The 25,378-nt window shown below is 42.0% G+C and overlaps 1 protein-coding gene and 1 pseudogene across 3 annotated transcripts; both read right to left on the bottom strand.

Annotated features, from left to right (window-relative positions):
- Positions 1-2,633: 2,633 nt before the first annotated feature.
- Positions 2,634-21,894, bottom strand: LOC115156208 (COP9 signalosome complex subunit 8). Of its 3 annotated transcripts, none has more exons than XR_003868201.1 (8): positions 21,676-21,894; positions 19,976-20,046; positions 19,825-19,873; positions 18,183-18,315; positions 6,702-6,809; positions 6,414-6,476; positions 4,051-4,201; positions 2,634-4,010 (listed from the first exon to the last, which is right to left on the bottom strand). XR_003868201.1 is itself a non-coding variant. In XM_029703587.1 (7 exons), the coding sequence occupies exons 1-7, from the start codon at positions 21,769-21,771 to the stop codon at positions 4,122-4,124; spliced, it is 600 nt and encodes a 199-aa protein (XP_029559447.1). In that variant the 5' UTR covers positions 21,772-21,894; the 3' UTR covers positions 4,023-4,121. The 3 variants fall into 3 exon arrangements, 1 of the variants encoding a protein (XP_029559447.1); XR_003868203.1 differs by having other exon boundaries at positions 2,634-4,004; XM_029703587.1 differs by lacking the exon at positions 2,634-4,010 and having other exon boundaries at positions 4,023-4,201.
- On the bottom strand, positions 12,402-14,609 carry LOC115156207 (E3 ubiquitin-protein ligase TRIM63 pseudogene; annotated as a pseudogene).
- Positions 21,895-25,378: the final 3,484 nt, after the last annotated feature.

The following is a 25,378-nucleotide window of genomic DNA, read 5'->3' as shown; positions in this document are numbered from 1 at the left end:
AAATCCAACACAGTCACATTACAACAAGTCAGTCTAGACTCCTGTTGTTCTATGTCAATCTTTCAGCTGTTACTGTAAACACACCTGAGGTCAATATAAATAGGCTAGGCCATAGATTACATTCACAGGGCATCGGGGAATGGTGTGCGCCTGTGTCCACAGATCTCCAAATTCATTACTGTTTACAACGTTGAAAACAACAGCTGTGCCCATTGTAAGCAGCCCAAAAAATAAGTTGGATCTTCAATCAAAAAGAGAGACTCGGCTTGATTTTGTCCCCATGCAGCTGTTAGTCTAACATTGATTCTAAAGTTATAAAAAGGTTCAGGTTGCACCTGTTGATATTGAGTTTCAGTAATAATTAATGTTACAAGCCCCACACTATTTTAACTGTTGTGAGTCATGGTGATAGAGCTCTGCATTATTGCAAATACTTTTCAGCGAGTGTAATGACCATAGGCATAACATTGTCATAGGACTGGGCTTCCCCAGGACCACAACTGCTAAATCTCTATATTAGCCTACTAACAAACTAAACAAAAAGGAAGAACATGGATAACAGCAACTCAGAAAAAAAGGATCTTTGAATTTGAAGCCAAAAAATGCATGTCCACAAAGGGGTATTATTTGCATTACTTCCATGTGTGAAGAATTAGTAGTTTATCGTTGTTGATTATTTTCATTTGATGGTGTCCAAAGGCTTTATGTGGGAAGAGTAACAGTAATTACTTTGTCCATCTCCCCTATGTATCATTACAAGCATATTAAGGCAAGTAATTACTTGCTATTAGCAAAATGTTAAGTAGTTCACACATTCATGGTAGTCAGCTTTATCTCGAACCGCTCAGAAACAACCCTCACTTTGTCTACCTTCTCTATGTCATCAAGTTCAAATACAGTGGCGCTTCCTTGCTCAATATAACTTTATGGCTGGCCCCCATGTGGATGACGAGCGCTGTTGATATGCATATCAGACAAGACAGGGAGTAACGGAGTCACTGAATAGTGAGTGATCGGGTCCAGTTACCACCAGCCTGACTGACACTGACACACCATAAACTGGACCATAGGAGTATACAACAACACAGGCACAATGAGTTAGCCAGCTAACTTTGATAAACAACCAGAAATAACTATAGATTTTCTGGTTCATTAAGAAAGCTAAACTTAGATATGTATTATTGATTGCTGGGTCAATTAGATCATGCCCATTTCTAGCTTATCTTTAAAAAAAAAAGTTACTTCACAAATTTAGGTAAGTTATCTGGCTAACTCATTGATCCTGCTGTGTAGCATACCCTTCTGGTGTTGTGGCCACTGCAGTGTCAATAAATGCCTGGAAATTATGCTACACGTGTTTGTATAGAGCATGCATCGCAAACAACCACATAGAACAAAGCTATACAGATGGAGAGCACACATTATACCGGTTTTAAGGTCTCTGCACTGGCTGCCTGTGAGTTTGAGTTCATTTTAATATTCTTCGATTGGTTTTTAAACCAATCCACAATTGTGCACCCCAATACATGTCAGACATGCTTCTAAGTTATGTACCCAGTAGGTCCCTCCAGTCTTGGTGGATTTTAACTTTGCTGTTGACATCTGTATATAAGCAGTCGTCCAGCTGTGTATCGTCATGTTATATTGTTGTATCTGTAAAATACATTAAATTACAGCTCCTTTTAACTATCCCCAAGCCTAGGACCAAGAGGCATAGAGGCAGCCTTTAGTTACAGTGCCTTGCAAAAGTATTCATCCCCCTTGGAGTTTTTCCTATTTTGTTGCATTACAACCTGTAATTGAAATGGATTTTTATTTGGATTTCATGTAATGGACATACACAAAATAGTCCATATGGGTGAAGTGAAAAAAATTGTTTCAAATTATTTATTGTTTTAACTGAAATGTGGTGTGTGCATATGTATTCACCATCTTTGCTTGGATGCCCCTAAATAAGATCTGGTGCAACCAATTACCTTCAGAAATCTAAGTATCACAGAAATCTAAGTATCACATAATCTGTCACATGATCATATATATATATATATATATGATCATATATATATATATATATATATATATATATATATATATATATATATATACACACACACACACACACACACACACACTCTCCTGACATAATCTAATGTTTTGCTTTCGCTGTAAAGCCTTTTTGAAATCGGACAATGTGGTTAGATTAACGAGAGTCTTATCTTTAACCTCTCTGGGCCAGTGGGACGTTAGCGTCCCACCCTAGTCAACAGCCAGTGGAATCGCGTGGCGTGAAATACAACCCCCCCCCAATTTTTTATTTTTTATTCCAGGTTGTAAGGCAACAAAATAGGAAAAATTCCAAAGGGGGTGAATACTTTCGCAAGCCAGTGTATTATGCCCCCAGCCTCTGGAATAGCCTGCCAGAGAATCTGAGGGGGCGAAACTGTGTACATACTGTATTTAAAAGAGATCTTAAAACACACCTTTTTAGCTTTGCTTTTCCTTAGGATTCTGTTTTGTCATTTAGTTTTTGTTATTCTTTTGTTTTTATCCTCTTGTTTGTTGTGTAGTAAATATTTATTTTATTTATTGTTTTTATTTTCTCCTGTGAAGCACATTGCATTGCATTCCATGTCTGAAATGTGTATAAATAAAGCTTTATTTAATTTCATACATTGGCAAGCCAGTGGGCAATAGGCCAGGCGACAGGCAGTTGGAAGTTTCTTACAGCTAAAATGGAGGAGTACCTATACAAGTCGAGCTAGATCATTGCATGGTGTTGCTTTTATTATTGCGCAATTGTTGCATTTCTCAGTGTATTTGAATATTTTGTGGCTCCTCAAGGTTTTTAGTCAATAAGTACTACTACAGGTACAAATAAATGTCACACCTTCTTCTGGAACCTTAATGGTCAACTTGAGATGTGTGCTTGCAATTTCAACTTTAGGAATATGGAAAACTTTAAATTATCCAAAGTGCATGCATACTGTAGGTCAGAAACAAATAAGAATAAAATCTGGGCTTAGATGAAATCAACAGGAAAAAAAGCACATCCCAAAACTGTCTCCCACCATGTGGAGACTAGAGCGGCGTTTTCTAATGATTATTATAGGGGTTTCAAGTTTCTCTGCAGATCAAGAAAGTATTTTTTTTGTTGAAAAGTGTGCTCCTTATTCTTTTGAAAAGGATTGAGAAAACCTGACCAGACTAACAGTATTTCATAGAGCAGATGGTTGCCAGATTCACCTAAAGGATTGTTATGGAGAGGGAGGGACGTCTAGGCCACCCTTCTCGTGGCATGTTGCTCTCACAGACAACTGACACTAGAGAGTCACAACTTTTCTTGTTTGCAGTGACTGCCCCCCAAAAACCACCAAGTTCAGAAATAGAAACAAGCCATACCATTAATTCACAAGTCAAAACACAAACAGTAATTCAAAAGCAAAGTCTATAGATGGAAGGGTGTTGTTGGAGAGAAGGGCCTACATTTTCTAAATAGCCTGATGAGTAATCTCTTACCTGAAGAATTTCTATTGAGATAACTTAAGTGCTCAGGGAGTCTACATAAATAGGTCTATTTATATATTTGGTACTGTGTAAAATGCAGTTCCGTGTCTTACTATGATCAGGTTCACTCCACTCTTGAGAAACCATATAAATGCATGTAGCGATAAGGTGCATACTCAAATACAATACTGAACAAAAATATAAAACGCAACATGCAACAATTTCAAAGATTATACTGAGGTACAGTTCATATAAGGAAATCAGTCAATTGAAATAAATTCATTAGGCCCTAATCTATGGATTTCACGACTGAGCAGGGGCGCAACCATGGGTGGGCCTCGGAGGGAATATATGCCCACCCACTGTGGAGCCAGGCCCACCCACTGGGAATCCAGGTCCAGCCATTCAAAATGAGTTTTACCCAACAAAAGACATGACGACAATCATTCACAAGGGGGGGTCAGTTTGAGGTCCTGCGTGTGTGTGTGTGTGTGTGTGTGTGTGTGTGTGTGTGTGTGTGTGTGTGTGTGTGTGTGTGTGTGTGTGCACCTAAGCTTGGGAAAAGGGGCGTTCTGGTGTCCTCCTCATGGCAGACAAACAGGGCTGAAGGAAATGTATCAGTTCTCAAGAAAAGCCACGTAGTCAGTGAGTCTGGCCAGCTGCTGCTCGTTTGGAACCAGCGATACAGGGGGAGGATCTGTTGAAAGAGAGAGAGTGAGTGAGTAAGCGAGGGATTCCTCATAGAGCCAAGTCTTCTACCATGTAGCATCCTCCATCCGTGTGTGTGTCAGAGTTTCCGTTATGAAAATGTGGTGCAGGACATTTGACCAGCAGCATTTCCATTTACCAGACATTTTAGAAATGTACCAGAACCATAGGCCTATGCATTGGGTGCGTAACCTGATTAAGGCATCCACCAACGGTGATCGGAATGACAGAAACCACATTCAGATTATAGTGAATTAATCTTAACATAACGTGCAAGTCGAGTATGCAATGACGTGTTTCTTACTTACCGCTCACTTTGTAGATGATAGAATAACTGTTGACATTTACTTTTCCTCAGCCAACAAGATGAGAAACGAAAAGTACAATCACTAGCCTAGGCGGTGCGTGATTTTGAAGTTTGGGGAAGCCAATTTTCACCATAAAAATGCAACTGTATTTGCAGACTTATGTAAAATAGCCTACTATTCGGAATGTGATGAGTAGAGTGTATAGTCATAATTTAGGCTAATAATATAACTCAAAATCACTGTTCGCAAAAAAGACTGTCCAATGCATGGCTGAGCGCATATAGTAGAGAGGCCTAGGCTATATCAGATGTGTTTTTTCTTTCTTTGTGCAGGAATAATTAAGCTTAGACGTATTATTCAATTCTACTACACTTTACAATACTGCAGACATTAGCAGACTCTTTTTTAATTACAGGGTAGCCCACTCTGCTGACACTGACAAACAGATCAATAAAAACGACATTGTCCATATAATAGGTGAGACAAATAGAATATGACATCCATCTAAGCTGGAGGAGGAAATTATTGCCCAAAAACAAACTTAAGTGGCACTGACCCGACAACGACAGAGTGAATATGTGCAGTGAGCACTCACCAGGGATATGGTCAATGCTCTCCACAGATGCCAAACAACATGAACATGACAGAAATGGGCAACAGGTTTCAATGGCATATGGAAGTCTTTATAAAAATAGGCTAATTGCCTCCACTGATATGGTCAGATTTTGCCTAGGCTACTTTGAAGCAAGGTAAAACATGCCTCATAATATGTAGCAAAATGTTCAGGTTTCAAACAATTAAGAAGCTATACACTTTCAAAATGCATACTGCCTCCAGCTCATTGCAAAGTGGTGTGTGACGCACTGATGAAGCCTGCCTTCATTTGCCTATACATTTAAAAAGCAAATGGGAAGCGTGCTTCAATTTCCAGTTGAGAAATAAAAATAATACCTATAAGTACGGCGTGGGACAAAAATATATTTTTAACACAAGATTGCATTTAGCATTGTTGCGCAATGATTGGGCATATGAAAGCGCTGTCTGGCAGATTTTCTGCTCAAAGGCTCTGTATGCTGATTCAATGTAAGAAAAATTGAGGTGCGAGAGGATTAATCGAGGGGCTGACGGATCAAGTCAGATGAACATATGTGCCACAGATTTTCAGCATGATGGTCTGCTGGTTAGAGAAAGGGGCTGTTACAAGGTCCCGCAAAATGTTTCCATAAAGAAATGCATCTCAAACCAGACTGATCAACAAGCCACCCACTGGGCGTGTCGACAGTTAGGATTGGAGGGAAAAGAACGGCATATGTGGTGATGAGAGTTGAGGGAAGGGGGAAGATGAGGGAAGGGAGTGAAAAATGAGCGAGCACAAGAGAGAACTATGGTTACGAAGTGGATGAAAGAGAACACAAGTGGGGGGAAGAAGGAAACTATGATGTGTGAGAAATTAAGGGATATCTGATGTTGCTCATTCCTGAACCCGTATTTGACCAGTTACACAGGGACAGAATGTCTCAGGAGGTAGACCAGGCAAAGGAAACAGAACAGTAATATGGGGTGAAAATGCGCAAAGAAAAACCTATGAGAGCCCACAAATACATGAGAGAAACAGAGAGGAGGGGAAAGTAAGGGCGGTGAGGAGGAGTGGAGTCAGTGTCTAAGCCAGCTATGAATGACCTCATAATTCACAGCTCTGGACCGGGTTCGCTCTCACACACAACACACACACGGCGTATGGTTAAATGGAGCGTATGGGGGAATGACAGTCTGGTTGGAAAATGCTATCTGCACCAGAAGAGGGGGTGATTGAGCAAAGTAGGGGGGAAAAGGCTCAGGCATGACAAATAGCCTACTGACGGGAGAAAAGAGAAGGGCAATAGCTCCACCTACCTGGCTTCTGGGGCATTACCATCCTGGTGGCAGGGTCTGCATGCCAACCCTGGCTCACCACCCCTGTGGGAGGGAAAAAGTGATAAGAGAGAGGAGGGTTGGGTGGAGAAAAGAAGGGCAAAATAAGCGAAGAAAGGGGAAAAGTTAGAGACACACTATTTTCAGGTCTAAACTTGAAGTCACATGAAGAGATTAAGGATATACAAAACAATGGTATACGACTGTGTTATTGATCCAGTAGCCAGATAGTAGTGAGTATAGATTAGGTTCTACACTGCTTCTGCTTACCCTTCACGGCTTCCTCCACGGAGTAGCCCACAAAGGCGGCAAAGTCTTCGGCCATGATGGAGGTATACGCCTGGGCCACCAGGCCATACGCCCTCCGACGAGTGGTCTCTGTAGGAATAAAGATGGGTACACACGTGAGATGTATGCATTTAAGAGAGGGCCATTTTGTCTTTCAAACATGCAAAAAAATCTAATAACACCTCATGTAAACTGCACAATGTGGAGTCCAGCCCCATGGTCAAAAAGTAATGTTATTGTACTACTCATGTAGCAGCGCTAACAACAATTTGTCTATACTTGGACTGAGAAATAGCAAGTCAAATAGGCCTACAGTGTAAGGCAGATGTTTTTTATTTAACCTTTAACCAGGTAGGCAAGTTGAGAAGAAGTTCTCAATGTATGTAAAGATGTAAGGAAAAGGCGAGCACAAAACAAGGTCAGAGTATGATTTGGTCCCGAGTCAAGAGTGGGTCAACTGCTCCTTATGACGACATTGCAAAACAATTTAGCCTCACAGCTGACGGCAAACCAGACTTTGGCTTACACCTTTGATGGATTGTATGTTTATTGATACCCCGACAGCTTCAATGAACAAGCCCTAAGTTATCGCCTTCACACTTTATAGCCTAGCAACAGTCTGTGTGTATTAACAACCCCCCATTCGCTACAACAGTGTTACCGGTGGTAACATAACAACTGGGACAAGTGGAGACAGCTGCGAGGACGGGCGCAGTGACTGTCCGGGGTTTTTCCCCCTTTCTTCTCCCCAAAGAGCCCCCTGTTATCAATGTTACTTCATTTTCTGAACAAAATGCCACATTTGCTTTTAACTCCAGGCATTGGCCCAGAAAATCAACCGATATCCTTCCAACCACATTATGTAGCCTACTGTATATGGCACAATTGAGAGCCAGAGCATTATCAACTGGTGTGCCCAAGTAATATAAATTAAAACTTAACTGGTCCTGCCTTTTTAAGTAGACCTACAAAATGCTAAACCCACCTGATGTCTTTCTCAGCCATCTACAGTGCATTCGGAAAGTATTCAGACCCCTTGACTTTTTCCACATTTTGTTACGTTACAGAATTTCCCCTCATCAATCTACACACACAAATACCCCATAATGACAAAGCAAAAACAAGTTTAGAAATTTTTGGAAACGTTTAAAAAAAATGTAAACTGAAATCTCACATAAGCATTCAGCCCCTTTACTCAGTACTTTGTTGAAGCACATTTGGCAGTGATTACAGCATCATGTCTTCTTAGGTATGGCGTCACAAGCTTGACACACCTGTATTTGTGGAGTTTCTCCCATTTTTCTTTGCATATCCTCTCAAGTTCTGTCAGGTTGGATGGGGAGCATAGCTGCACCGCTATTGGGTTCAAGTCCAGGCTCTGACATTGAGACTTGTCCTGAAGCCACTACTGCGTTATCTTGGCTGTGTGCTTAGGGTCGTTGTCCATAGGGTCGTTGTCCTATTGGAAGGTGAACCTTCGCCCCAGTCTGAGGTTCTGAGCGCTCTGGAGCAGGTTTTCATCAAGGATCTCTCTGTACTGTGCTCTGTTCATCTTTCCCTCAATCCTGACTAGTCTCCCAGTCCCTGTCGCTGAAAAACGTCCCCACCACCATGCTGCCACCACCATGCTTCACCGTAGGGATGGTGCCACGTTTCCTTCAGACGTGACGCTTGACATTCAAGCCAAAGAGTTTAATCTTGGTTTCATCAGACCAGAGAATCTTGTTACTTTAGGTGCCTTTTGGCAAACTCCAAGCAGACTGTCATGTGCCTTTTATTGAAGAGTGGCTTCCGTCTGGCCACTCTAGCACAAAGGCCTGATAGGTAGAGAGCTGCAGAGATGGTTGTCCTTCTGGAAGGTTCTCCCATCTCCACAGAGGAACTCTAAAGCTCTGTCAGAGTGACCATCGGGTTCTTGGTCACCTCCATGTCCAAGGCCCTTCTCACCCGATTGCTCAATTTGGCCGGGCAGTTAGCTCGAGTCCTGCTGGTTCCAAACTTATTCCATTTTAGAATGGATGGAGGCCAATGTTTTTGGGGACCTTCAATGCTGCAGAAATGTTTTGGTACCCTTCCCCAGATCTGTGCCTCGACACAAACCTGTCTTGGAGCTCTACGGACAATTCCTTCGACCTCATGGCTTGGTTTTTGCTCTGACATGCACTGTCAACTGTGGGACCTTATATAGAGAGATGTGTGCCTTTCCAAATCATGTCCAATCAATTTAATTTACCACAGGTGGACTCCAATAGAGTTGTAGAAACATCTCAGGGATGCTGAATGGAAACAGGATGCACAGGAGCTCAATTTCGAGTCTCATTGCAAAGGGTCTGAATACTTATGTAAATAAGGCATCTGTTTTTTATTTTAAATTAGCAAAGAAATTCTAAAAACCTGTTTTCCCTTTGTCATTATGGGATATTGAGTGTAGACTAAATACATTTTTAAAACAATTTCAATCTATTTTAGAATAAGGCTATAACATAACAAAATGTGGAAAAAAGCCAAGGGGTCTGAATACTTTCCGAATGCACTGTATTTCCTGTGCTTGAGGGGTATAAAATCAATGTCACTTAAATCTCACTGGATTGATTGAGTTCATTTTATTCTTGCATGTGCTGATAATTTTTTCCCGTTAATGTTACGACCACGGAAACGTTTGTAATGTTAAACACACCCCGGTAATGACTGAAATGGACTCAAAGGAATAGATTGTCTTTCTGTTGAATCTATAAGAACACTCAAGCTTTGTCAGGGATTTAACACAGTCTTGACACATACCACAAGAAATAGAAGATAACAGTGCCTTCAGAATATATTCACAGTGCCTTCAGAAAATATTCACACCCCTAGACTTTTTCCACATTTTGTTGTGTTACAGCCTGATTTTAAAATTGATTAAATTTAGGTTTGTGGGCATCGGCCAACACACAATACCCCATAATGTCAAAGTGGAATTAAGCTTAGAAATTTGTACTAATTAATTAAAAATTAAAAGCTGAATTGTCTTGAGTCAATAAGTATTCAACCCCTTTGTTATGTCAAGCCAAAATACATTCAGAAGTAAAAACGTGCTTAACAAGTCACAATAAGTTGCATGGACTAATAATAGTGTTTAACATTTTGTTATGACTACCTCATCTCTGTACCTCACACATACAGATAATTGTATGGTCCCTCAGTCAAACACAGATTCAACCACAAAGACCAGGGAGGTTTTCCAATGCCTAGCAAAGGACACCCATTGACGTGAACATCCCCTTGAGTATGGTTAAGTTAATTGACTTTGGATGGTGTATCAATACTCCCAGTCCCTACAAAGTTACAGGCGTCCTTCCTAACTTAGTGGCCGGAGAGGAAGGAAACCGCTCAGAGATTTCACAATGAGGCCAGTTAGAGTTTAATGGCTGTGATAGGAGAAAATTGAGGATGGATCAACCTTGTACAGTGGGGGAAAAAAGTATTTGATCCCCTGCTGATTTTGTATGTTTGCCCACTTACAAAGAAATGATCAGTCTATCATTTTAATAGTAGGTTTATTTGAACAGTGAGAGACTGAATAACAACAAAAATATCCAGAAAAAATCATGTCAAAAATGTTATAAAATGATTTGCATTTTAATGAGGGAAATAAGTATTTCACCCCTCTGCAAAACATGACTTAGTACTTGGTGGCAAAACTCTTGTTGGCAATCACAGAGGTCAGACGTTTCTTGTAGTTGGCCACCAGGTTTGCACACATCTCAGGAGAGATTTTGTCCCACTCCTCTTTGCAGATCTTCTCCAAGTCATTAAGGTTGAGGCTGACGTTTCAGAAAGATTTCTGGCTCCCAGGTGTCTTTTTTACAGGTAACAAGCTGCGGTTAGAAGCACTCCCTTTAAGAATGTGCTCCTAATCTCAGCTCGTTACCTGTATAAAAGACACCTGGGAGCCAGAAATCTTTCTGATTGAAAGGGGGTCAAATACTTATTTCTCTGATTGAAATGCAAATCAATTTATAACATTTTTGACATGCGTTTTTCTGGATATTTTTGTTGTTATTCTGTCTCTCACTGTTCAAATAAACCTACCATTAATATTATAGACTGATCCTTTCTTTGTCAGTGGGCAAACGTACAAAATCAGCAGGGGATCAAATACTTATTTCCCCCACTGTAGTTACTCCACAATACTAACCTAATTGACAGAGTGAAAATAAGTGAGCCTGTACAGAATTAAAATATTCCAAAACATGCATCCTGTTTGCAACAAGGCACTAAAAGTAATACTGCAAAAAATGTGGCACAGCAATTAACGTTTTGTATGGAATACAAAAAGTGGAATGTTTTGGGGTAAATTCAATACAACACATTACTGAGTACCACTCTCCATATTTTCAAGCACAGTGGTGGCTGCATCATGTCATGGGTATGCTTGTAATCATTAAGGACTGGAGTTTTTCCAGATAAAAAATATAAACCAAATGGAGCTAAGCACAGGCAAAATCCTAGCTGAGTTAGTTGACTTAAATCTATGGCAAGACCTGAAAATGGTTGTCTAGCAACGATAAAACAATTTGACAGAGCTTGAAGAATTTTGAAAATAAAAAGGTGCAAATGTTGCACAATCCAGGTGTCAACAACTCTTAAGAGACATACCCTGAAAGACAGACAGCTGTAATGACTGCCAAAGGTGCTTCTACAAAGTTGTGACTCAGGGGTGTGAATACTTGTGTAAATGAGTGTACTTCTGCATATTTTTTTTGTATAAATTAGCAAAGAAAATATGTTGCTAATGTTTTCACTTATGGGTATTGTGTGTAGATTGGTGAAAAATATATACATTTATTCAAATTAGGCACATCATTTTCTGTATTTTAACAAAATATTTTCCTTTTCTGACACCATTACAAAATGTATACAAGTGCATTCTAAGAAAAAAGTCAATTTTGACAATAAATGTAATAATGGAATTCCCACCAAAATCCCTGAACTAATTATTTGTCCGCCCCAGTAAAATGTTGTGCTCCAATTCAGTTAATTAATAACGTTTGGAGTGTCTTCATCCATTGTCTAACTGTTGCATTTATTAGAATTGTTCTTAAAACCTTTTAACAATTTTGATGACTGTTGCTAGCACCACTGATAAAATATTACAACTAATTCTAAAGGAATTTGGAGACTACAAGAACAGATGACAGAAGCCATTGAATCAGCTGACTGGCAGGGTACTAATCCAAAGATGACTAGTCATGTGGGCCGGCCCCTCCAAATGCCTTCCCTACAGCTCTTCAGAAAGGAGTTGGTAGTTGCTGAGCAAGTCGGTCTATGACATGAGGGGGATGGTACTTAATGGAGAAACAGGACCCCCACCTGACCTTCACTGACACTCTATTCCAGGGCCTCTGTCATTTCTCAACATCTTAACTTTTAAAAATAGCCCCCCCCCCAATATTCACCAGCAAAGGCTTGCCACTGAGGACTTAGCAAGGGCTTTTATTTTTAAATGCTGGCACATGCCAAGTGAGAGCAACAACATATTGGGACAACACTCAAACTATAGTTATATTGCAAAACCATTTTGTTTTGAACTTCAAACTGATTTGCTGGGTATGCATGTGTGTTTCTCTGTACCTTGAAAAAAGGAGGAATGAAGGGCATTCTTGAAATAATCAGAATCTGATAAAAACAAAGAAATATCTGCTTGAGTCATTTGAAGCATTGTTTATTTCATGATGCGACAAAAACAGATCTGTTGAAATATTCTGTTGCCAGTTGTGGGCACGCAATCAATTCAAGCATTTATCCGTTTGAAACAACCACAGGCATTCTAGATGCAGATGAGAAATCACAAATCAAATCTTCATTCCCATCTCAATCTCTACACCTGATAAAGTCTTCAAGTGGTTGTTTACCAGAGTGTATTCAACCTAAAGTACATAACAAATAGATCTGATATGGAAATACAAAAGTATAAAAAAAACTATATAGTTTACAAAATGGCAAAATTAAGAGTACAAAAACCTAAATATTGCACTCAAAACTGGGGTAAGCCATTGTGTATCCAAGTCAATCCACTCCTAACGAAAACATTCTGACGCAACCAACGTCTTCCTTCCTTCCTCCTAAATTATCTTAATATCTCTGAAACATTGAAACTAGAGTCCCTGCCATGAACATTCAGGTTGAAGAACCTTCAAAAGTAGTAAATAGTTAATTTGTTCATTTCGTATATTTAAGTTTCATCACTCCTCCTCTTCGTCCCCTTCCGCATCCTCAAACTCGTCATCGTCGACAATTCCAAAGTCCATCTTGGCCAGGACGACCTCCACATGCTCCGTGGACAGCGTGAAGTGGTCCATCTTCTCAAAGCCTGGCTCGGGCCTCTCCTCACCCAGGGAGCTCTTGGCGGTGTCCTTGGTCTGTGTAATCAGGCCCTTGGAGGCCAGCAGGAACTCGGCAGCACCGCTCTGCTCCAGGGCCTGAACCGCCGTGTCAGTCAGCTCTGAGCCTGCCTGCAGTCGCTCGCCATAGCGCTGGGCCAGCGCCCGCAATGCTGTAACCTTCTCGTCCTGCTCCTTGCCGATCTGTTCCAGCAGCATGCCCTTACGCTCCTCCAGCACAGCGTAGAGCAGGTCGAAGCGCTCGCCCAAGCTTTGCTTGGCGCGCTGTGCATTGTCCTGCACTGCCCGGCAGGCGTCCTCCATCTGGTTGAGTAGGGCCTGAAGGCGCCCATTGCCCGCCACCAGGGCGTCGATGGCGTTGCTAAGCTCGCCCTTCTGCACCTGGTAGACACTGGCCAGCGGCGACACTTCACAGTCCTTGTGCTGGCCAAACACCTTGCACATGGAACAGGTGGGCATCTGGCAGGTAACGCAGTAGATGTTGATCTTTTCCTCCTCGTGCTCCTGGCACATGGGTTCTTTAGAGTCCTTGGGCTTCAATGGAGTCTCTGTGCTGTCACCGCTGCCACTACCCCCGCCGCCCTCCTGCTGTTGCTTGTAGATGTCAATTATGTTCTCCACCAGCAGGTTGCGTTGAAGGCCGTGCACGCCGTGGCGGTCCAGGACCACCTCGAAGCGGCAGGTGGGGCAGCGGAAGACGCCGCCCGAGAAGCGGTAGGGATTGCGTGAGTCGTAGAGGTCGCTGGCACAGCCACGGCACAGGTTGTGCTGGCAGGGCAGGATGACCACGGGCTTAGTGAACATCTCCAGGCAGATGGGGCAGCTCAGCTGCTTCTCCAGGCTCTCCATGGGGCTTGGTGGACGCACCACCGAGCCTGTCCTCTGGACATCCATGCTGAAATAAGCTTCTCCTTAATGTTGGGCTAGAAAAGCTGAGTCTCTTTTTCGACACAGCCTTCTCAAACTTCAGTGTGTCTTGGACGACTGCTTCTCCTATAGGCTTTAACAAGCCTGTAACTGTGGAGGCTGGGGGCTGAACCTTTCTCTTTGGTAGCTGCTTCAGAGTCCGCTGAAGTGCTGACATCTGTTCTGACTGGGGAATAGCAGCCCTGTCCTTTATAACCAGCCTGCGACACCCGATATCTCCCACCAACCAGGGTACACATTCCTCCCTGCTTGTTTGCCAGGCTCTTTTCTGAGAAAATGGCCCCCACCCACTGGCTGCTGCATGTGTCATATGTTACACAAGGAGCGAGATCCCCTCCCGCAGTGACAGAAATCTGACAGGGCCAGGAGTACATTCAGCAGAGATAAAGCCCCCCATGTGACTGTCCCAGAGCAGTCGCACCTGAGGGAGGTTTCCTTAAGGGTAAACAACATGCCTTGTCACGTCAACACACCCCTGACTTTGTTTACCACGGGCTGGTTTTCCAGGAGTATTACGACAAAGCCAACATAGGCTTCATAAAGCTGACCACCTTTCTCGCTGGTGTAGCCTACTTATAGACTCTGGTCATATCAGAGCACTTCAGTAGATTAAATAAAACTCTTAGCAAGCATTCACAACACCCTCTGTGGCAGACCCCAAACCCACTGTTTGATGTTTCATGCCATGCATTGCACCATCATCCTATAAATATGCAAAAAATCTATATTTCTCTCTACATACTTTTGCCCCTTCTACATTTGCCCACTGAATGGTGTTTTGAATCCAACATCTTACTCGATAAACTGCCCCAACAAAACAAGCAGAATAAAATACCTCCCAGTGACTTTCTTTGGATTGATTTCCATTATATTACACAAGCGGTCAGCTATAGGTTAAACCCCAGATCGTGGAAATTAAGATGGCCTTGAGTAACTCTCCTGTGAATGTGTAGCACATTCCGTGACGCTGAAAAATTATCAAAATAAATAACAGTGAACTCCAGGGATGAGCTATTCTTAACCTTGCCGCATGAGTGACTTCGTGTATGGGTCTACCAGGGTCCAAAAGTTAGAGGTGGTTACACGTGGGGAGTGTGAGCAGTGAAGGTCATAAGTGTTTCCATATGACACTTAACTGCAGAGGCAGGAACTTACTGATGGATATTTTAGTGTAATTTAAGAAGACACCATCTTATCTGTCAATTTCATAACCTTGTGACAATACCTTTGTAATATACTCATCTATATTGACTACTGTCATTTTGAGAATCAAGAAAAATGATCTGTTTTGAACAATTGTGGCAGGCTAAATGGTGTGATGCTGCTTATGGTTTAAAGAGCTAGATTAAACAAGGTGAACTGTATCATATCATGCTGTGCATCAATGAGACAATTTGTTTATGTTCTTATAGAGCCTATTAATTATCAAGGGGGTATTACAAAAACTTTTAAAGATGGAATCCGCAGTATTGGGAAACAGCTCCACTGTCCACTTGACAAAGAAGAGCTGGGGAGCATCACGTATCGTAAATATACATATGCTGCTGTTCTATCGTGTGTGCAATAAGGGGAGAAAAAAAATGTTTGCAGTAACTTTGTTGTTCTTATAGAGCAAATGGACATGGCAGTTTCACCATTCAGGATTCCAACTTTAAGCTCCCTCATGTTTGCCCCCATTTACCACTTCACAGCTGGGAAACAATGTAGGATGCAAGTGGCACCCTTTTATTTATTTAACTAGGCAAGTGAGTAAAGAACAAATTCTTATTTACAATGACGGCCTATCGGGGAACAGTGGGTTAACTGCCTTGTTTAGGGGTAAAATGACAGATTTTTACCTTGTCAGCACAGGGATTCGATTCAGCAACCTTTCGGTTACTGGCCCAACGCTCTAACCACTAGGCTACCTGCCACCCCTTTTGATCATCAAGAACCCTCAATAGGCAGCAGACTACAATGTACAGTTGAAGTCGGAAGTTTACATACACTTAGGTTGGAGTCATTAAAACTTGTTTTTCAACCAGTCCACAAATTTCTTGCTAACAAACTATAGTTTTGGCACATCTACTTTGTGTATGACAAGTCATTTTCCCAACAATTGTTTAGACATTATTTTGCTTAGAATTCACTGTATCACAATTCCAGTGGGTCAGAAGTTTACAGACACTAAGTCGACTGTGCCTTCAAACAGCTTGGAAAATTCCAGAAAATGATGTCATGGCTTTAGAAGCTTCTGATATGCTAAATGACATCATTTGAGTCAATTGAAGGTGTACCTGTGGATGTATTTCAAGGCCTACCTTCAAACTTAGTGCTTCTTTGCTTGACATCATGGGAAAATCAAAAGAAATCAGCCAAGACCTCAGAAAAAAAATTGTAGACCTCCACAAGTCTGGTTCATCCTTGGGAGCAATTTCTAAACACCTGAAGGTACCACCTTCATCTGTACAAACAATAGTACGCAAGTATAAACACCATGGGACCACGCAGCCGTCATACCGCTCAGGAAGGAGATGCGTTCTGTCTCCTAGAGATGAACGTACTTTGGTGCGAAAAGTACAAATCAATCCCAGAAAAACCGCAAAGGACCTTGTGAAGATGCTGGAGGAAACAGGTAGAAAAGTATCTATATCCACAGTAAAACAAGTCCTATACCAACATAACCTGAAAGGCCGCTCAGCAAGGAAGAAGCCACTGCTCAGAAACCGCCATCAAAAAGCTAGACTACGGTTTGCAACTGCACATGGGGACAAAAATCGTACTTTTAGAAGAAATGTCCTCTGGTCTGATGAAACAAAAATAGAACTGTTTGGCCATAATGACCATCGTTATGTTATGAGGAAAAAGGGGGATGCTTGCAAGCCAAAGAACACCATACCAACCGTGAAGCATGGGGATGGCAGCATCATGTTGTGGTGATGCTTTGCTGCAGGAGGGACTGGTGCATTTCACAAAATAGATGGCATCATAAGGGAGGAAAATGATGTGGATATATTGAAGCAACATCAAAACATCAGTCAGGAAGTTAAAGCTTGGTTGCAAATGGGTCTTACAAATGGACAATGACCCCAAGCATACTTCCAAAGTTGTGGAAAAATGGCTTAAGGACAACAAAGTCAAGGTATTGGAGTGGCCATCACAAAGCACTGACCTCAGTCCTGTAGAAAATTTGTGGGCAGAACTGAAAAAGCGTGTGGAGCAAGGAGGCCTACAAACCTGACTCAGTTACACCAGCTCTGTCAGGAGGAATGGGCCAAAATTCACCCAACTTATTGTGGGAAGCTTGTGGACGGCTACCCAAAACGTTTGACCCAAGTTAAACAATTTAAAGGCAATGCTACCAAATACTAATCGAGTGTATGTAAACTTCTGACCCACTGGGAATGTGATGAAAGAAATAAAACATTCTCTACTATTATTCTGACATTTTACATTCTTAAAATAAATTGGTGATCCTAACTGACCTAAGACAGGAAATATTTACTAGGATTAAATGTCAGGAATTGTGAAAAACTGAGTTTAAATGTATTTGGCTAAACTTCGACTTCAACTGTAAACATTGCAAAATGTGCTATATAACAAGTGTGGGGCCACTAGTTTCATAATTTAAGTAAGAATACAAATTCTTACATCAACTACCCAACATTTTATTTAATCCTGCTACAAATTGTCCAAAGCTAATTCTAACATGAAAAACTTAGCTGCTGATTGTGTGAACATTAACAAATCTATCCTTATCCAATGTATTTCTTCTTGTCTAGCCTAAGGGTTAGGCTATGAATATAGTAAACTGGTGAGAGACAAAGCCTAAGCAAGAGTTCAGTCTGTCTCAACAGGTCAATACAGTGAGCCTCAAACACATCTGCAGTCAATCAATCACTCACTCAATGTGTAGCATTACTCTCTGGAGTGTATTCAATAACACCCAGTAACAGTCTCCAGAATATGTTTTTCTCACCAGAAGACATACAAAAACAAAACAGCATGCATATTCTGAGATCCCCTGTAGGACTACTGTTATATTTGAAAACCTGGAAACTCAGTCACATTGTGTTAGAAATGCATTTTGAGCCACAGATGTGTGTAGTGCAAGCCATCATTCAGGTCAGGTGTGTGCAATTGGTAACAGAAAAGTGCACAGCCATGACAGTACCTCGCAGGGCCTCCATGACTGGCAGGATGTTCTCAGACCACTGGTGAGCTGCGATGGCCGAGTAGATCCCTGGGAAGTCTCGCTGCCATATACGCTGACCCACGGCCCATAAGGCCGTCAGTTCTAGGTTCGCCTGCACACACCACATGTTTCAACCCACTTCACTGACATTACCATACATTGGGGCCTAGACTATAATGAATGACATGCAGGCTAGGAGTCTTGTTGCTAGTGACACATTGGATACACTCATTCTCATGTGTTGAATTAATTCAGCGTGCAGGGCAGATCCCACTTGTCTACAATCATTTTCAACGTGGGAAATTATATGTTGAGTACCTATTCAATAGTTACGGGGTTCCCAGTATAGCGTTAACATTTTTATCTAACAACTAGGGATGTTAACAGATAACCGTTTTAAATCGGTTAGCCTCTGAAAATACATTTGATTGGTCATGCTCATCAGTCTATAGGTTAAATTGCATAATTTAGGAGTTAAATTGGCATGTGTGTATATTCATTGTTATCATGTAGATTATCCCACCAGCACAGCATAGAGCCTAGTTTTAGGAGTGGAATGGCCTATCACGGGTAGGCAACCCTGTTCCTGGAGTGCTGCAGGATTTGTAGTTCCAACACTAGGCACCATACCTGACCAACTGAATTAATTGATCAGTTCAGTGATTGCCTAAATTCAACACACCTGGTCTTCCTGCAGCACTCCAGGACCAGGGCTGCCTGGCCTATCACCTGTCAGACAGCGCAGCTCTTTAAAAATCTGGAGTGAAGCATGTGCTTTTATAAACCCAGTCATTGTGCAACAAATAACAATTCTAAATGCAATTGCATGTTAACTGTTTTGATGGCCACGATTAAGAGCTACTATTTTAAATTCTCAAACTCAACTCGTAATTAAAGAGTCCCTTCCATTCGCCATTCAAGTGCATAGGCTAGTCGACAATAGGCAGGCTATCATCGTGTCACCTACCACTTTTCAATGTGAGCTTGAGGCAGTATAATTGTTTGAAACCTGAACGTTTTACTTTGATTAAAATAATGAGGCATGTCTTACCTTGCTTCAAAACTTGGGAGGTAATTATTTAATAAAGACTTAATGTCATTAACCAGCATTTGTCTCCTGTTCTATTGGTTTTCATATCAACTTTCCTTCGTTGTCCAGAAGCCAAAGGCACAATCATAGTCATATTAGCAACCCATCCTAGTTGTTGCCATTAGATTACCCTCTTTCTATGTTTGAGATTCACCTCTATCACATATGGAACCACTTGCATTTGGTGCACTGTTTAGAACAGTGTTTTTCACATTAATAGCATGTTTGAAAATGGGGTTTTATTAACTGTTTCATTACAGAAGTTGCCTGTTCAATAATAGGCTTGCTATTGTTGTATGTTTCCATTAAGCTCTTAAAATGTCTTGTGTGCATGCATTATATTTTGTTGGTCAGTCATTTGACTGTTTGGAGAGAGAAAATCTATTTGTTGACCGGTTAATGAGGGTCGGTCAGTCGGCAGCAAAATTGACCCGAAATGTGCATACCTACTAAGAAAAAGATGCTTTTGACACTAAGACATTTACAAACATTTACAGCTATCTAAGTATGAGAAATTCTAACCCTTCTCACCGATTTAATGGCTTGAGGAATTCGCTTCCACAAGTACCTTGCATTATTCCTGTAAAGAGAAAAAGTAATCTGACAATTAATTCCAATCATGTCTCAGTGGGTAGAAAATCTTATCTTTAGAAGGGCTTTGGAAAGGCATAGCCTGACTTGCATGTCATTGTGCAGTAGATAGAGCACCAACAGCTGGGCATACACTTGAGGGGTAGCAATGCCACCTGGAGCCTGGCAATAAAAAGAGCATGAATTAGTCAATGCCTATGGTCAGACCATTCAAGCCAATTAATTACTCATGAAGTTCCACATTTGGTAGCACCCTCATGACTTAGAATAGCCCAATAATGGAGTAAAGGAGCCTACGTTACTCCTTACAGTCCAAGGACCTTACTTGTTCTGTTTAAAGGCGAATTGGCTCAAAGTCAAAACAGCCATCTAATCCTGAATCGATTCTCAATTGCAGTACGGTTCTAGAATCAAATCCCTCTACTTCTCATATCAAATGTCACAAATGCAAAATACACACTTATTGTACATTGTTAAAACAGTTTCAGCCGACAATATACTTCAGTGACAACATGTTTGGGGCATCAGTCTTCCATTTACACAGAGGTGTTAGGAGACACAGATAGCTAATTAGCACAAGTAGTCAACTGTCTTCAGTCTGTTTTCCGTAAACACGCACTGTAACATGGAGATATGGCATTACCATGCAGTGGTAGAAAAGATCATAAAAGTTCACATGGGAGGAACCATACAAAGGCTTTGTGTGAGTCAGGCTGTTGGTAGATCTGCCCACCTATGAAACCAGTAGGCCTATAGGAGAATAACTTTTCTGTTCTAATTATAAGCCTTGGTCGAACAGGGCGAAAATTATCTTCTCCATGCAAACTCCCAAGTGGCGCTCCCGAGTTGTGAAGCGGTCTAAGGCAGTGCTTGGGGCTTCACTACAGACCATGGTTCGATCCCGGGCTGTATCACAACCGGCCGTGATCGGGAGTACCATATTGCGGGGTACAATTGGCCCAGCGTCATCCGGGTTAGGCCGCCATTGTAAAATAAGAATGTGTTCTAAACTGACTTGCCTAGTTAAAGGTAATATATATATATATATATATATATTCTGCAACCTTGCGAGGCACATGTATCAAATAAGGACCATGCGGGCTAGACATATGGCAAAACGCATGTGTATCTGGTGGACATCTGACATTAATGTTCCAGTGTCAAGCTAAGAATGTAGACTTTAAAGCCACTAGTCTGAATTATGTATATACCAAAGAGTAGCATACATTTAGAAGCTTAGTTTAAAACGTTGTCTGTGCATACCATCAAAGAGTAGGCCACCAACACAAAACGTACGGTTAAACAACGGACCAAATGCAAGCACTAGCCAAATGACGTACGGGTGACAAGGTACTTTACGCACAACTCATTCAATGAACTGCGTTAGTCAATTTCATGTTATGAGCTAGCTAGTTAGACGTGTTGTTTGCCAACAAACGCTAGTGTGTCTGTGTGTGGCTGGATAGCTAACTACTGAACTTAGCAGCCAGCTACACCAAACGTAAATAACGGAGCAGATGCAAAAGCACTAACGTTAGCAACATCATAACTAGCTAAGTTAGCAAACCACCGTCGTGTAGCTAGCTACTTTCACTCACAGCTCCTGCAGCGTTAGCTTTGTTCAATTTAACGGTAATGTTATGATCTAGCTAGCTAGATATGTTGTGTTCGCTGACGTTACCTAGTTAGTGTGTGTGGATGGGTAACTTAGCTAGCTACAACACAAACCAAAGCGATTATCTTCGAACACCGACATTTAAATTATAAAAGTTTGAAGAAATACATAACTACCTCAAGCTCCTGTGTTTCGCACTGCTCTAAAAGTTTATCATAATTTTCACCCATTATCACTGCGGCAGGCATTTTGTTGCTGCCCAGATTAGTCATTCGACCAGATACTGGGTTTCCAATTGCACTAGTAGTTACCACAGCCACAAAGTCCAATTGGCTTGGTCTTAAACATTTATACAAACAAACATTTTCTTCTTGGTATTCATTTAAGGTTAGGGGCACGGTTTGCAGTGTGATTATGGTTAAAATCACATTTTAAGATGAAAAATTATAGAAATGGGCGGGGTTTATGACTGTGTTGCTGTGGTAACTAGTGAAGACCCAGATACTGGGTAATTTCTTCTTTAAATTTGTATTGGTTGATCGCAACCAAGTGAAAGCTGCATACACCGCAACCTACTGTATTGGAGTGCTAGGCCCCTATTAATCTATTTCTCTTACCTAGCCGTGTTTCCTCCTACTGTTCTAGGAAATTAAAAAATATAAAAATTGCCCTACACAAATTTAAACCTCACCACTATTCTACTACTAGGCTGATGCTACACCAGGCCGGCAGCCTGGGAGGATTCAACACACCTTGTTACTCTTCTTCAGTAAAATCTTGTACACCCAAGTACTTCTCTGCAACTACCACCGCAACATTTATTTTCTGTATTTTATGTTCGATTTCTGCAGTACAGTTGATAACCATGGCTATGAATGCTTAGAAACCAACAGGATAACGGAAGCACATGTTATTCCTACTCACAGGTAGCCTCTTAGGATCCCTTGACCTACTCACAGGGAGCCTCTTAGGATCCTCACCCTACATATGACACCTTCTGTACAACTCTGATCCTGGCAGCCTCAGCCTGCCTTTCTCTCACCGGACACTTCTTATCTCCGGCACCATGGGTAACCCTACAGTTAAAACACAACTTTTCCCACCTATACTACACATTCCTTTGTCTCATGCCCTCCTGCACACTTCTCACATCTAGGAATCTCCCTCATACAAACTGCTGCAACATGACCAAAAGCTTGGCACCTAAAACACCGTAATGGGTTTGGGACAAAATCACTGGATAACTGACACATCTAACTTGACTTTGTCAGGTATTGATGCTGCATCAAAATTCAGCAGGACAAAGGCCCTCCCGAGTGGCGCAGCAGTCTAAGGCACTGCATCACAGTGCTTGAGGCATCACTACAGACCCGGGTTCGATCCCAGGCTGTGTGACAGCCGGCCGTGACCGGGAGATTGGCCCAGTGGGTTAAGCGAGCAGTGTGTCAAGAAGTAGTGTGGCTTGTCAGGGTCGTGTTTTGGAGGACACATTGCTCTCAAACTTCGCCTCTCCTGAGTTCGTAGGGGAGTTGCAGCGAAGACTGTAACTACCGATTGGATATCACGAAATTCGGGAGAAAAAGGGGTAAAAGTTCAAAAAAAAATAAAAAATTCAGCAGGACAGACACCACGCTGTTTCACCACGCTCTCCACCAGGTCTGCATCTCCCCAAACAGAGGGCAGCACAGACACCGGGAATCTTCCATTTCAGTTGATCCTCCTCAGCATAACCCCACCCCAGTTATCACTTCTTTCACTGGCACCCTGCTGCAGAGAGAGCAGTCACAGTTCTTGTCCCTAGGTGGGTGGTGCGGAGCGCCCACTCCCTCTGGATGGAAGAAACGCAAAAGATCATCACAAGTCCACTTCAACTGTCGCCAACTTCATCTCCACCCAACCTGACACCAGCATATAGATCAGCCAGAAGGTAAGGATTTATTCTCTCCAAAAACCTCACTCCCACTGGGCCAGAATCATCTTTGTCATCATCGGGATGAGGCTCTAACTCGGCTCTCTTCACCGCATATGCCACCGGAGGTAATTAATCCTCTCTTGTCAGGTTCAATTTCTGAGCTATTGGAATACGTTTTTTTATTTTTGCACTTGACGCCAATCTATCTCAACACACGCTTCACTTTATACTCAACTCCTTTCCTGATTCTTCTCTGTCCATTTCCACATCTCCACACTCTTGCCGCTCCTAAACCAGGCTATGAGGGGTGTCCAGTCCTCTTCTGGCTGTGCTGGTTGGAGATTATAACAGAACATGTCCAAGTTGTTCAAATGTTCATAAATGACCAGCATGGTCAAATAATAGTAATCACAGTGAACAGGTTCAGGGTTCCATAGCCGCAGGCAGAACAGTTGAAACTGGAGCAGCAGCATGGCCAGGTGGGCTGGGGACAACAAGGAGTCATCATTCCAGGTAGTCCAATGTATGCATTCACTACTGTAAGTTGCTCTGGATAAGAGCGTCTGCTAAATGACTAAAATGTTAAATGTTATGACAAATGTTTTTAGTTTTTAGGGGTGCAACTGCATCTAGGGTATTGCGCAAGGTTAAATTGAGTTCCTCAGTTAGGTGGTTAACTGATTTTTGTCCTCTGATGTCCTTGGGTAGGCAGAGGGAGTCTGGAAGGGCATCAAGGAATCTTTGGGTTGTCTGAGAATTTATATCACGACTTTTGATGCTCCTTGGTTGGGGTCTGAGCAGATTATTTGTTGCGATTGCAAACGTAATAAAATGGTGGTCCGATAGTCCAGGATTATGAGGAAAAACATTAAGATCCACACATTTTTTTCCATGGGACAAAACTAGGTCCAGAGTATGACTGTGGCAGTGAGTAGGTCCGGAGGCATGTTGGACAAAACCCACTGAGTTGATGATGGCTCCGAAAGCCATTTGGAGTGGGTCTGTGGACTTTTCCACATGAATATTAAAGTCACCAAATATTAGAATATTATCTGCTATGACTACAAGGTCCGATAGGAATTCAGGGAACTCAGTGAGGAACGCTATATATGGCCCATTAGGCCTGTAAACAGTAGCTATAAAAAGTGATCGAGTAGGCTGCATAGATTTCATGACTAGAAGCTCAAAAGACGAAAACGTAAATTGAAATTTGCTATCGTAAATGTTAGCAACACCTCCGCCTTTGAGGGATGCGCGGGGGATATTGTCACTAGTGTAACCAGGAGGTGAGGCATCATTTAACACAGTAAATTCATCAGGCTTAAGCCATGTTTCAGTCAGGCCAATCACATCAAGATTATGATCAGTGATTAGTTCATTGACTATAACTGCCTTGGAAGTGAGGGATCTAACATTAAGTAGCCCTATTTTGAGATGTGAGGTATCACGATCTCTTTCAATAATGGCAGGAATGGAGGAGGTCTTTATTCTAGTGAGATTGCTAAGGTGAACACCGCCATGTTTAGTGTTGCCCAACCTAGGTCGAGGCACAGACACGGTCTCAATGGGGATAGCTGAGCTGACTACACTGACTGTGCTAGTGGCACAGCCTGCTGCCTGGCCTGTACCCTATTTCATTGTGGAGCTAGGAGAGTTAGAGCCCCGTCTATGTTCGTAGATAAGATGAGAGCACCCCTCCAGCTAGGATGGAGTCCGTCACTCCTCAACAGGCCAGGCTTGGTCCTGTTTGTGGGTGAGTCACAAAAAGAGGGCCAATTATCTACAAATTCTATCTTTTGGGAGGGGCAGAAAAGTTTTCAACCAGCGATTGCTGTGAGACTCTGCTGTGGAGCTCATCACTCCCCCTAACTGGGAGGAGGCCAGAGACAATTACTCAATGCCGACACATCTTTCTAGCTGATTTACACGCTGAAGCTATGTTGCGCTTAGTGACCTCTGACTGTTTC

Source organism: Salmo trutta, chromosome 20 (assembly GCF_901001165.1).
Source record: "Salmo trutta chromosome 20, fSalTru1.1, whole genome shotgun sequence".
NCBI lineage: Eukaryota > Metazoa > Chordata > Actinopteri > Salmoniformes > Salmonidae > Salmo > Salmo trutta.
The sequence above is the reverse complement of the archived record's forward strand: the minus strand, read 5'-3'. Positions and strand labels throughout refer to the sequence as shown.

Coding starts and splice junctions, on each gene's coding strand:
- LOC115156208 (XM_029703587.1), bottom strand. CDS start 21,771: ATGACTAATCTGGGCAGCAACAAAATGCCTGCCGCAGTGATAATGGGT. Junction 6,477..6,701: donor CGTGGAGGAAGCCGTGAAGG/GTAAGCAGAAGC, acceptor TCCCTCCCACAG/GGGTGGTGAGCCAGGGTTGG. Junction 4,202..6,413: donor GGTAATGCCCCAGAAGCCAG/GTAGGTGGAGCT, acceptor CTCTTTCAACAG/ATCCTCCCCCTGTATCGCTG.